Source organism: Oncorhynchus masou, chromosome 24, assembly GCF_036934945.1.
Source record: "Oncorhynchus masou masou isolate Uvic2021 chromosome 24, UVic_Omas_1.1, whole genome shotgun sequence".
NCBI lineage: Eukaryota > Metazoa > Chordata > Actinopteri > Salmoniformes > Salmonidae > Oncorhynchus > Oncorhynchus masou.
In genome coordinates this window covers 45,825,724-45,839,435 of record NC_088235.1, presented here as the reverse complement: position 1 = coordinate 45,839,435, position 13,712 = coordinate 45,825,724, and the positions used below count along the sequence as shown (strand labels likewise).

The following is a 13,712-nucleotide window of genomic DNA, read 5'->3' as shown; positions in this document are numbered from 1 at the left end:
TGGCTAGTAGCTAATTATCTGCAGACAAATAATTAAGCAAATTAAATTGAGTGTTCATTTTTTCATAGATTTACCCCTTCTCATTCCACCTCCAACATCACCATAATCTCATATTTTAATGTGTTGAAAAGAAGCACACTTAGGTTGTGTCCTGCAGCTATCTAACCCTGTTCTCTCTCCTGCAGTGGTAGAGCTCCTGTACTGGCGTGATGTCAAGACTTCTGGCGTGGTGTTTGGCGCTGGCCTCTCTCTGCTGCTCTCCCTGACACTTTGCAGCATCGTCAGCGTCTCATCCTACATTACTCTGGTGCTCCTCTCCGTCACCATTTGCTTCAGGATATACAAGGGGATCCTGCAGGCCATCCAGAAGTCTGATGAAGGGCACCCATTCAAGTTAGTAACCCACTTTTTTTTTTTACCTAAGTGATGGGAAAAAGTACCCAATTGTCATACTTGAGGTAAAGTAAATATACAGTGGGGCAGAAAGTATTTAGTCAGCCACCAATTGTGCAAGTTCTCCCACTTAAAAAGATGAGGCCTGTAATTTTCATCATAGGTACACTTCAACTATGACAGACAAAATGAGAAAAAAAATCCAGAAAATCACATTGTAGGATTTAATTTATTTCCAAATTATGGTGGAAAATAAGTATTTGGTTAATAAGAGTTTATCTCAATACTTTGTTATATACCCTTGTTTGGCAATGACAGAGGTCAAATGTTTTCTGTAAGTCTTCACTCACTGTTGATGGTATTTTGGCCCATTCCTCCATGTAGATCTCCTCGAGAGCAGTGATGTTTTGGGGCTGTTGCTGGGCAACACGGACTTTCAACTCCCTCCAAAGATTCTCTATGGGGTTGAGATCTGGAGACTGGCTAGGCCACTCCAGGACCTTGAAATGCTTCTTTCGAAGCCACTCCTTCGTTGCCCGGGCGGTGTGTTTGGGATCATTGTCATGCTGAAAGACCCAACCACGTTTCATCTTCAATGCCCTTGCTGATGGAAGGAGGTTTTCACTCAAAATCTCACGACACACGGCCCCATTCATTCTTTCCTCTACACGTATCAGTCGTCCTGGTCCCTTTGCAGAAAAACAGCCCCAAAGCATGATGTTTCCACCCCCATGCTTCACAGTAGGTATGGTGTTCTTTGGATGCAACTCTGCATTCTTTGTCCTCCAAATAGGACTAGTTGAGTTTGTACCAAAAAGTTATATTTTGGTTTCATCTGACCATATGACATTTTCCCAATCTTCTTCTGGATCATCCAAATGCTCTCTCGCAAACTTCAGAAGGGCCTGGACATGTACTGGCTTAAGCAGGGGGACACGTCTGGCACTGCAGGATTTGAGTCCCTGGCGCCGTAGTGTGTTACTGATGGTAGGCTTTGTTACTTTGGTCCCGGCTCTCTGCAGGTCTACTTTTTTGCCCCACTGTACCTTAATAGAAAATGAGTTGTGACAGTCACCAAGTAAAGTACTACTTGAGTAAAATTATGAAAGTATTTGGGTTTAAATATACCTAATACTCAAGGTAAAAGGTAATTGCAAAAATATACTAAAGTATAAATCATAAATGTCAAACCAAATGGCACAATTTTCTCTTTTTTTGAGTCAAGGGCACACTCAGACATAATTCACAAATTCAGTGTTTGTTCAGTGAGTATGCCAAATCAGAGGCGGTATGGATGACCAGTGGTCTTCTCTTGCTAAAAGTGTGTGAATTGGACCATTTTCCTGTCCTCTTAGGCATTCAAAATGTAAAGTACTTTTGGGTGTCAGGGAAAATGTATGGAGTAAAAAGTACATTATTTTCTTTAAGAATGTAGTGAAGTAAAAGTTGTCAAATATAAATAGTAAACTACAGATACTTTAAACTACTAAAGTGGTATTTTTTTCTTAGGTACTTTACTCCACTGCTCAACATACACCATGGTGTATTGCAGAAAACATCCATATTTTCTATTATATACATCATGCATGCATTAGCCTCAGCTGCTCTCTGGACTATCTCTTGTTCCAAAACCGCAGATTAAATTCCTATACAGCAGAGTAACCTTGGCATCTCACATACATTTCAGTGATCACTGTTCCAAGGCAGTGTTCCTGAAGAGTGCATATTTTTGTGGATTATTCCATTTAGTCACTTCAGGAATTGAATTGAAGTTAAATGACTGAATTGAAACTACACGTTTTATGAATCATGCAATTTGAACATGATTATCCAGCTACTGGCTAATTTATAGTTAATTTATAGTAAAATATTAGTCTGATAAGATGATTGGGTTGCAGAAGTAGATGTATTCCCAGCCAAGGAGGGAGAAAGGGACAACTCTCTTATTTGAGAGTAAACATTCTGACTCTGTCGCACAGAGCTGCTACTCTGGTTATCCCCATTCCTGGCAGTGGCTTAAATCCTTATGAATTCTCACCAACCACTCATTAACATTGAATTATCTTGTTTTAAGATTACAGGGATTGTGACTGGTGCACAGAATCATAACTAAGCCGGTCAAGCGTGGTTCTTGGCTTTGCGTTCTAAGAAATCAATCTGATGTGCAACAAGGCCAACCACTCCTCGACAACCTGTAGGCTTCAGAGGGTTTTCTAGACCCCTCGCCCATGTTTTGTGAATAACCTCAACACTAAGAAACAATTTAATTGTATTTGTTGCGTACACATTTTGCAGATGTTGCAGGTATGGCGTAACACTTATGTTCCAAGCTCTAACAGTGCAGTAATAACAATACATGCAAATTAATAAAAAAATATATATAAATATTAGAACAAGCAATGTCAGTCTGGAATGTATATGATGTGTAGAGATTATGGGACACTATATGAATAGAAAAAAGATGTACAGAGGGTAGTTTAGGATGAGCCTTGACTAGAATAGTGTCGTGACTTTACTTTCATTCATCTAATGACTTATCTAATCAACTGTTTAAGTGTTACCCGGTTAAATTAATCATGTAACAAACTCACTAGGATTTGGGGCACCACAGGAACTGTTCTTTAAAGAGTTACAATCTCCCGAATTAAACTCTAAAGGTCTTTACCTATCACATCCATAAACAGCTTACTTATTAATCATAACCTCGTATCATATCATCATTCTGAACAGTCGTAACCTTGCATCTGCAAAAACCCCAGCCTTACTTATGATTCAGTACTACACAAATGTATTTATTTTATTTGCTAACTAAATGGTAACACAGTATAAACATACACACTTAATACATTAGAAACAGGTCCCGAGCAGACTGACAACAAAATGGCTGCTTGTTACAAAAGACATGGAGGTCGAGAGAAGGACATACCTTTTAACGTTGTTACGTTTAGAAACTACTCTCACTTATACTTTGCACACCGCCACCCGCTTGGAGTAGGAAATCATGAATGTATTTATGTGAAAATCCTTGGTTTCTCTTGATAGACAAGGCCTTCTTGGAAAGGATGTTGGACCTCTTCGCTTGTAAGGCTATGGTTGTCCGAAAGGGGTCCCCACCAGTCTTCTACGGTTCTCCTCTGCAGTCGTCCAATATTCGGTGACTTGTCGTGTAGTCCTGAACATAATTTATTCTACTTCCATTCGCTCTGGAAGATGTTTCTTTGAAGATGGTTCCAGTGGGGTGATGGGAGTAGTGTAATACGATGATTTGAACACAGTAATGGAATGGTCCCACTTAAATTTGCATTTCTAGATACTTTACTGAGGACAGCTAATCAGCCGTACCAGTGATTGTCCGGGACGTGACTTTATCGTCTCTCTTCCTTGTGTTAAGATTGAGTTCCAACCACTTTAAATGTGAGCTGCAGCGCCACATCTCTGTTCTGATGTGTAAATTCTTAACCCATTTTATACAGTTTGTTCAAAAGGCTTGGTCTGTCAGGCTGACACGTTCTCTGACCTCACTCGTGGGCGTGGCTCGTCACTGCAAAGTTGATGTAGAACTCTATGGCTCCTAAAAACACACACTTTTCATATTTCATGCACAACATATATACTTTTCAAGTTACAGTATTTCCTTTAACATTTTTAACCTGTTACGTCTATGGGGGTGCTATTTCATTATTGGATAAAAAACGTGCCCATTTTAAGCGCAATATTTTGTCACAAAAAGATGCTCGACTATGCATATAATTGACAGCTTTGGAAAGAGAACACTCTGACGTTTCCAAAACTGCAAAGATATTGTCTGTGAGTGCCCCAGAACTGATGCTACAGGCGAAATCAAGATGAAACTTCAAACAGGAAATGAGCAGGATTTGAGGCTCTGTTTTTCATTGTCTCCTTATATGGCTGTGAATGCGCAAGGAATGAGCCTGCCCGATCTATCGTTTCCCCAAGGTGTCTGCAGCATTGTGACGTATTTGTAGGCATATCATTGGAAGATTGACCATAAGAGACTACATTTGCCAGGTGTCCGCCCGGTGTCCTCCGAAATTGGTGCGTCATCTTCAACTGCACGTCTTTTTCCAAGCGATTCACAGGAGAAAGTAGACATTCACGAACAATATATCAATGAAGAGATATGTGAAAAACACCTTGATTCTAAACGGCGTTTGCCGTGTTTCAGTCAATATTATGGAGTTAATTTGGAAAACAGTTCGCCGTTTTGATGACTGAATTTTCAGGTTTTTTTGGTACCCAACCGTGATTTTCTCCTACACAAAGAATCTTTCAGGAAAAACTGAACATTTGCTATGTAACTTTAAAGTCCTCATTGAAAACATCCGAAGTTCTTCAAAGGTAAATGATTTTATTTGAATCCTTTTCTGTTTTTGTGCAAATGTTGCTCACTAAATGCTACGCTAGCTATCAATACTCTTACACAAATGCTTGTTTTGCTATGGTTCAAAAGCATATTTTGAAAATCTGAGATGACAGTGTTGTTAAGAAAAGGCTAAGCTTGAGAGCTAGCACATTCATTTCATTTCATTTGCGATTTTCATAAATAGTTAACGTTACGTTATGCTAATGAGCTTGAGGCTATAACTGGATACAGGTTTTTTTTCATAGCCAAACGTGAACAAAACGGAGCAATTTGTCCGACACAAATAATACTTTTTGGAAAACTGAACATTTGCTATCTAACTGAGTCTCCTCATTGAAAACATCCGAAGTTCTTCAAAGGTAAATGATTTTATGTGAATGATTTTCTTGTTTTTGTGAATGTTGCTGGCTGAATTCTAGGCTTATAGCCATGCTAGCTATCAATATTCTTACACAAATGCTTGTTTAGCTATGGTTGAATAGCATATTTTGACAATCTGAGATGAGTGTTGTTAACAAAAGTCTAAGCTTGAGCGCAAATATATTTATTTCATTTGCGATTTTCATGAATAGTTAACATTGCGTTATGCTAATGAGCTTGAGGCTATAAATAGGATCCCGGATCCGGGATTGCTCGACGCAAGAAGTTAATGACATCACAAAATAACTGAAACTTCACCAGTGTTCTCCAGATCACCCCTGACCATTCCCCACATTCTATGTTAGAAATATTGTTCCACTATTTGCTTTAGAATGTGTTAGTTTCCTCTGGAAAAGGTCTGAAACGGGCTCATTCCTGTGGTGAAAATTGTAGAGGGAGATGCTGAAAGTTCTCCTTGATTTACAACAGGGTGTGAGGTGTTCTCTCTCCCCCCCCCCTCCCCCTTATGTGGCTGAGAGGGGGTCTGGTTGGACCTATTTGAATCCTCACAGGACAGTCATGACAGTTTATACATATGTGGGTTCACTCCATTGTTGAATGATAACACACCTTGTTTAGATTCAGGATTTGTCTTGCAATATACATAGGCCCAGCTCATGTTTTGTGGTGTTGCAGGCTGTACCTGGATCAGGATGTGGGTCTGTCAGAGGAAACCGTCCATAAGTACAGCGACTGTGCTCTGGCACGGTTCAACACAACAGTCATAGAGCTGCGTCGCCTCTTTCTTGTTGAAGACCTGGTGGATTCCCTCAAGGTAAGAATGCAAATGAAGATTTAAGCATGTAGGCTAACCTCCTGCACGGAAATATGGTGCTTGTTTAGGAATAGGCTACATATTTTGGTATTAATGATATATTTTTTATTTTTACTCAGTCTAGGGGGAATTTGACTGTTAACCTGTTGGGAATGTTCAGGTTCAACCCCCTAATAGCTACGGAAAACATTTGCCCTTAATTCTATGGTTGCATTCACATGTAAAAATTAGCTTTTCCTTTCATTTTGTCCATGTACAGTCAGGCAGGAGTAGGGGACCCTCATTGTTTTAAGGGGGAAACAGCCTTGTAGAGAAGAGCAGCTGTTGAGAGCTATGAAGTTTCTACATGTCTGTCAACACGTTCCTGACCTGTCTACTACGAAGGCCACTCCAGACCCCTCCTCCCTGCATGCCCTGGCCCCTTTCTCTCCCCTCTGGTTCTAGCTTGGCCTCATTTGTTAGTGGGTACAGTAAATTAGACCTCTGCCCATTCAAGAGCCATCAGCTACATTGATTTAGGATTAGTAATATTCATCAAGAGTGTCATCTATTTAGTCTGTGCCCTGTGGGCAAAGTGAAATGGTGAACTTCTGCCAAATGTCGTAAATATACCAAATAAGGCACCACCATCGCCTTATTTATACATTTGGGACAAGGCTATAAAGGGTGGTTGATATTTTGATTCCAGGTCAGATTCTGTTTCTTTACTAATTGATAATTGTCTGTCCACCTTGGATATCACTGTATAAGGATGCATGTGATCCTGGATTACAACAGCGGAGTGCCTCACATGTTAACATACCTAAGCTCAGTAGGAAGGAATAAGCAACATTTGGAGTGAAATTGTCATAGAACGGCTTTGCGAATCAATATATGGAAAGATAGCCTCTTACATGCTCATGGTTGCACCTCTGTCACTCGGTCACGTCGTTGCCATAGTTCTCAACGTTCTACAGATGCCTCAGCATATTGATTTCTGACAGATGGTTAATGCCAAGTCTTTCAGAACAGTGGCTTAATGACTTCGTCAAATCTACGCGAATGGCCTGTAAATACGTCGACATTGCTTAAGTAGACTAATTAGTAGAAAACAACTTCGCCATCATGATGTCGTTAAGTTTAAGATAGAGATGGCAATGTTGCCATAAGCTAGCAGAGTTAATCAGAAATGGCTAACAATGCCAACATTAGCTAGGTAGAATGTCGGCGCTCTCCCAGCAATCTTAGCTGAAGTTGTACTGCATCTAAAGTCTCTGGAGACATCACAATGATTACAGAAACTTCTTACTAATTTGCTACATTTTGAAATGTCATCGTGTTTCCAAGCCACAGTAATGCACTTCAGATAATCTTAATCGGCACCAATTGAGACTATGGAGTAGTATGGTCAGCTGGTCTTAAAACGAATGTTCAAAACATTATTGTGACAACATGCAACCCATGAATAGGCCGAGTGTTCTGAACAGACTGAAATAAAACCTATCCTTCTTCTCCCATCCAGTTTGCTGTGCTGATGTGGATTCTCACCTATGTTGGTGCCTTGTTCAACGGACTCACACTCCTTATTCTAGGTAAGATACCTTGTGAAAATATGTCAGGCAGGCATATTGGGCTTAATCAATTATGGCCTATTGTATAGATGGTGGAACAAAAATGAACATTTAAGATCAGACTTTTAGTTTATAAGTACACTGCTCAAAAAAATAAAGGGAACACTAAAATAACACATCCTAGATCTGAATGAATGAAATATTCTTATTAAATTTTTCTTTACATAGTTGAATGTGCTAACAACAAAATCATACACAAATGATCAATGGAAATCAAATTTATCAACCGATGGAGGTCTGGATTTGGAATCGCACTCAAAATTAAAGTGGAAAACCACACTACAGGCTGATCCAACTTTGACGTAATGTCCTTAAAACAAGTCAAAATGAGGCTCAGTAGTGTGTGTGGCCTCCACGTGCCTGTATGACCTCCCTACAACGCCTGGGCATGCTCCTGATGAGGTGGCGGATGGTCTCCTGAGGGATCTCCTTCCAGACCTGGACTAAAGCACCCGCCAACTCCTGGACAGTCTGTGGTGCAATGTTGGTGGATGGAGCGAGACATGATGTCCCAGATGTAATTGGATTCAGGTCTGGGGAACGGGCGGGCCAGTCCATAGCATCAATGCCTTCCTCTTGCAGGAACTGCTGACACACTCCATCCACATGAGGTCTAGCATTGTCTTGCATTAGGAGGAACCCAGGGCCAACCGCATCAGCATATGGTTTCACAAGGGGTCTGAGGATCTCATCTTTGTACGTAATGGCAGTCAGGCTACCTCTGGCGAGCACATGGAGGGCTGTGCGGCCCCCCAAAGAAATGCCACCCCACACCATGACTGACCCACTGCCAAACCTGTCATGCTGGAGGATGTTGCAGGCAGCAGAACGTTCTCCACTGTGTCTCCAGACTGTGTTACGTCTGTCATGTGCTCATTGTGAACCTGCTTTCATCTGAAGAGCACAGGGCGCCAGTGGCGAATTTGCCAATCTTGGTGTTCTCTGGCAAATGCCAAACGTCCTGCACGGTGTTGGGCTGTAAGCACAACCCCCACCTGTGGATGTCTGGCCATCATACCACCCTCATGGAGTTTGTTTCTGACCGTTTGAGCAGACACATGCACATTTGTGGCCTGCTGGAGGTCATTTTGCAGGGCTTTGGCAGTGCTCCTCCTACCCCTCCTTGCACAAAGGCTGAGGTAGCGGTTCTGCTGCTGGGGTTGTTGCCCTCCTACGGCCTCCTCCACGTCTCCTGATGTACCGGCCTGTCTCCTGGTAGCACCTCCATGCTCTGGACACTACGCTGACAGACACAGCAAACCTTCTTGCCACAGCTCGCATTGATGGCTGCACTACCTGAGCCACTTGTGTGGGTTGTAGACTCCGTCTCATGCTACCACTAGAGTGAAAGCACCGCCAGCATTCAAAAGTGACCAAAACATCAGCCAGGAAGCATAGGAACTGAGAAGTGGTCTGTGGTCACCACCTGCAGAACCACTCCTTTATTGAGGATGTCTTGCTAATTGCCTATAATTTCCACCTGTTGTCTATTCCATTTGCACAACAGCATGTGAAATTTATTGTCAATCAGTGTCGCTTCCTAAGTGGACAGTTTGATTTCACAGAAGTGTGATTGACTTGGAGTTACATTGTGTTTAAGTGTTCGCTTTATTTTGAGCAGTGTACTTTGCTACCATGACACACACCGACCCACTTTGTTCCCTTTTAGCATGTGCACATAGTAAGTACACAATCATGTTTTTGGGATACGTGTCTTTCCAGATTTCACAATTATTCTTTAGTTGAGGACACGACATCAGTGTCCTTATCATCTTGGTCCTTATCTTTGTAAGTCACCTTGATTTAGCACGTGTTCTTTCAGTTTCTTTATTAAAATATTTAGCATACTCCGACAGCAGTTAAAGCAAGGGGCTATAGCAGCACACAAGTAGACTACAAATGCATGCTGGGCCGGGTTACCCTGACCTCGTGACGTGAGCACTACTGGAGAGAAATTAGAGCGTGCGAGAAGGCAGACCCTCCAGCCTTTGGGAATTTAGCTCCAGTCAAATTGGGCGCTCTGCTCGCATACAATATTAAATCTGTATACAGACACAGTGGCTTACTGACAGAGGTGTCAACCTTTTCCCCCTCTCTCCAGGTCTGGTTGGAATGTTCAGCTTCCCCATCATCTATGAGAAGTACAAGGTATGAGCTGTTATTTGCTGATAAATGTATGAAAAATATGTTGATCTGACGAGGGAAGCATAGAACATTCGCACCTAAACTGAAATGTTGATCAATTGACTTCAAAGTCAAGTGGAAGTTTAATATTCTACCTAAGCTTTTCACTAGAATGATTTTTGTTTTGTGTATTTTAGGTACAGATTGACCATTATGTGGGAATGGCCAACAAGCAGGTCAAAGACATTATTGCAACGTAAGTAAATACTGGTTGACAAAATGTGAATATTTTGGCAGTGTTGTAATGCGAAGGAAAAATATATAGGAAGTAGGTATCCAAAAAACTCTTTGAACAACCAGGTCAATTGCAGTCCTAAAAAGCTGTTGAAAAATAAATTGTGGTGGATCAAATAGAATTATCTTGGCAGTGATGTAATGAGAGATGCATCTTCCAAATATTCGTGGGCGGCAGGTAGCCTAGTGGTTAGAGCGTTGGACTAGTAACCGAAAGGTTGCGAGATCGAATCCCGAGCTGACAAGGTAAAAATCTGTTCTGCCCCTGAACAAGGCAAATTAAAAATAAATATTCAGACCCTTTGCTATGAGACTTGAAATTAAGCTCAGGCGCATCCTGTTTCCATTGATCATCCTTGATGTTTTGACAAGTTGATTGGAGTCCACCTTTGGTAGATTCAATTGATTGGGCATGATTTGGTAATGCGTGCACACACCTGTCTATATATGGTCCCACCGGTGACATTGCATGAGGTCGTCATGAGGTCGTCCGTAGAGCTTCGAGACAGCATTGTGTTGAGGCACAAATCTGGGGAAGGGTACCAAAAAGCGAGGTGTGGACCTCGGGAGCCCGAACCATGAAAAACAGCCCCCGACCATTATCACTCCTCCTTACAGCCAAATCCACTTATCTGAAGGGATGTCCACAACTTTTGTATACATGGTGCATGTGTTTGGCATGAACTGTTAAGTTCCAATGTCTCTCTCTGGCCATTAGAAAAATACAGAAATTAAAATGCTTATTTTACATATCCACCTAGTTTTCAAATTTGACAGTATTTTATGTTTTGGAATAATCGGTTATGAATTTGCTTTGAATAGTTCATGACCCTAGGGTGGCAACGCATACATTCTAAGTGATTTCAATGGGTCTTTCACCATTCAGATTTTGTAGACGGTTCAATTCAACGTCACCCCGATTTATGTCAAAAAAAGGCATATTGGCCAAAGTCACAATGGTACTTGATCCAGACAGGCCTTTTTTTAAAGTTCAATAGCTTTTTTACCAAGGCCAAATTGAGTGTATAATGCATTAATTAATGCATACATTAAAATCAATTTATATAACACTGATTTATTTGAATGGTCAATCTCTGATAATCTAGGTAAATGAATGTAGCCTAGGCATATTCACAATACATGTATATTCAATAGGATGTGCATGCATGGAGTTATTTAGCTTGTTTTGGCTGATTTTCATGGGGTGACAAAATGTTTCCCTTCCGTTTGACTTATTTTATTATACTCAACATTTGTGTAGAATAGCATTAGTCTTTTATAAATGTGTACGCTGCCTCTTTTTAAGGCCCATGACATTTACACACACCGCTCAAGAAAATATCTTGACTGGGAGAGATGAGGCGGGATAGACTAAGTTAATTCATTTTTGGTGACGATCTGCTTTGAAAATGACAATATTTTGCATTATGATTTCAAGCAAGCTACTACTGGTATCTTATTGTAAGGTGGTCTAAGGCACTGCATCGCAGTGCTAGCTGTGCTGCCAGAGATTCTGGGTTTCGAGCCCAGGCTGCGACTGGGAGGCCCATGGGGGCGCTGCACAATTGGCCCAGCGTCGTCCGGGTTAGGCTGGTAGGGATATCCTTGTCTCATCGCGCACTCGCAACTCCTGTGGCGGGCCGTGTACGCTGACCAGGTCGCCAGGTGTACAGTGTTTCCTCCCACACATTGGTGTGCCTGGCTTCCGGGTTGGATGTTCATTGCGTCAAGAAGCAGTGCGGTTGGGTTGTGTTTTGGAGAACGCATGGCTCTCGACCTTCGCCTCGCCCAAGTCCGTACGGGAGTTGCAGTAATGAGACAAGATTGTAACTACTACCACTTGGATACCACAAAATTGGGGGAGGACAAAAAGGGGTGTAAAAAAAAAGATGTGTTAACTTCTGCGCAGCATAAGTGGTGAGGCAGCCCAGACTCCCAGTGAGTGCAGGACAGGCTAGAGCTAGCAATGAGTAAGTGGTGCAGGCACAGGGAACGTTTGGGGCATGGCAAGAATGGAAACAGGATGCACTTAAGCTCAATTTCAAGTCTCATGGCAAAGGGTGTTACATTTTCTTAAAGTAAATTAGCTACATTTAGAACTGTTTTTGCTTTGTCATTATGGGGTGTATTGTGTAGATTAAGGAAACATTAATTTAATCAATTTTAGACTATAAAGATGTGGGGAAGGGATCTCAATACTGCCGAATGCGCTGTATAGCAGTCTAATCCGACTTGATCGTTTAAAATCCTGTACTAACAAAGCAAGGAAATGATCTTATAGTTTTGAAAAAATGTGAATCTCCAATTGATGACAAATTAATGAAATCCCTCTTATACCACTGATTTTAACAATTTATTCACATTTATCAGACGCATATTGCATCATTTTACCATTTAAAAGGTTCTGCAAGAATTAAATTGTATTATAAATAATTTACACGACATACAAACAGCAAGAACCCACCCCTTGTATTCAGAATGAATTTTCATTCAGAACCAGAATTGGATTACCCAAAAACGTAGCCACTTTATATTTATGTACTTCGTAATCTGCTATGTACCTTTGGCTGGATTTGGATTACATTTTTTAAAGCTATTGGTGTTGTGGTTGTCGTATGTTATTTTTACATGTCTGCACTCCTGCATACATAATTGACCCTTGTATGATAAAGTAGGCCCTATGTTGAATTGAGGTATTTGTAGAAGGGTGTTTTACTCAGAATGAGCGATTTCATTTTAGTATTTGTTTTAAGCATATCAACATCTTTTAACTAAAGCTTTTTGCTTCTTTCCACTTTCAGGGTCCAGGCCAAAGTCCCTGGACTGAAGCGTGTGAAGGCTGACTGAAGAAAGAAATGCCGGTCAGTCCCTGAAGTCCTTTGAGAGGGTGGGTGGCACTGGGCGGGGGTGGTGTGTAAGGTGGTATGCAGCACTGTTATTTTCACAATCTCTTCATTTCAGAATTCCTTGTGTTCCCTGAAACACCCTGGATTATCAGTATTCTATAGCTCAAGTATTGCCACCTTTTGATTAACTAATTTGACCATACCATGCTATCTGGCTCAAAAAGCTAGGTGGAATATGTAAAATATATATATATTTTAATCTTGCACTTGGACATGACCAGTGATGGATGTTGAAAGGAAATTGTGTTCCATGGGCTGGTTCATTTGTTCTTTGACGCAGTGTTCAGACAATTGGAATTGCTTTGTCTTTTTTTTGTAAGAGGGAGAACTTTGGAAACCTGAGTTTTTTTGGTATGATTAAGTTGGTGGTGTTTGTGATTTTACTGTTTTATTGATTGACTGTAGTTTCAAAGCTTCTAGCTCTCTTCAGTGACTCTTGAGTGTGCTTGACATGTTTCATTGTGCTTGGCGATGGTCTAATACCAGCAGGGCGCTATTCCATAGCACTTCATGCTTCTGAGTATTTCTAGTTAGAAACATTTAGAACTTTAAAAAAAATTAAAGCATTTAATGATCATTTCACCTCATGCAGCTGCCTAGTTAAACTCTAACACGTTTACAAACAACTTAAGACGAAAAAAATGAAACACTGTCTGTGGACCCTATCTAAAGCTGCAAAATTGTTACTTGGTAACTTCAAGCATTGTTTATGCAAGTAATTGTGAATGTTACTTCATACAATTGTAATGAACTCTTCTGTTTGTGGAATGCATTGTGAAATATAAACAATTACAATAAAGCTTCTA

The 13,712-nt window shown here is 40.9% G+C and overlaps 1 protein-coding gene across 6 annotated transcripts in view; it reads left to right on the top strand.

The window, feature by feature from the left end:
- rtn4a (reticulon 4a) overlaps positions 1-13,710 on the top strand; it is a 33,564-nt gene extending 19,854 nt beyond the window's left edge. For all 6 annotated transcript variants that reach the window (XM_064934079.1, XM_064934081.1, XM_064934083.1 and 3 more), the window contains 6 exons: positions 186-393; positions 5,834-5,972; positions 7,474-7,543; positions 9,684-9,730; positions 9,904-9,962; positions 12,802-13,710. In XM_064934079.1, coding sequence (XP_064790151.1) covers positions 186-393; positions 5,834-5,972; positions 7,474-7,543; positions 9,684-9,730; positions 9,904-9,962; positions 12,802-12,847 — 569 coding nt within the window. In that variant the 3' untranslated portion in view covers positions 12,848-13,710. The remainder of the gene's footprint in view (positions 1-185; positions 394-5,833; positions 5,973-7,473; positions 7,544-9,683; positions 9,731-9,903; positions 9,963-12,801) is intronic.
- The last annotated feature ends 2 nt before the right edge of the window (positions 13,711-13,712 follow it).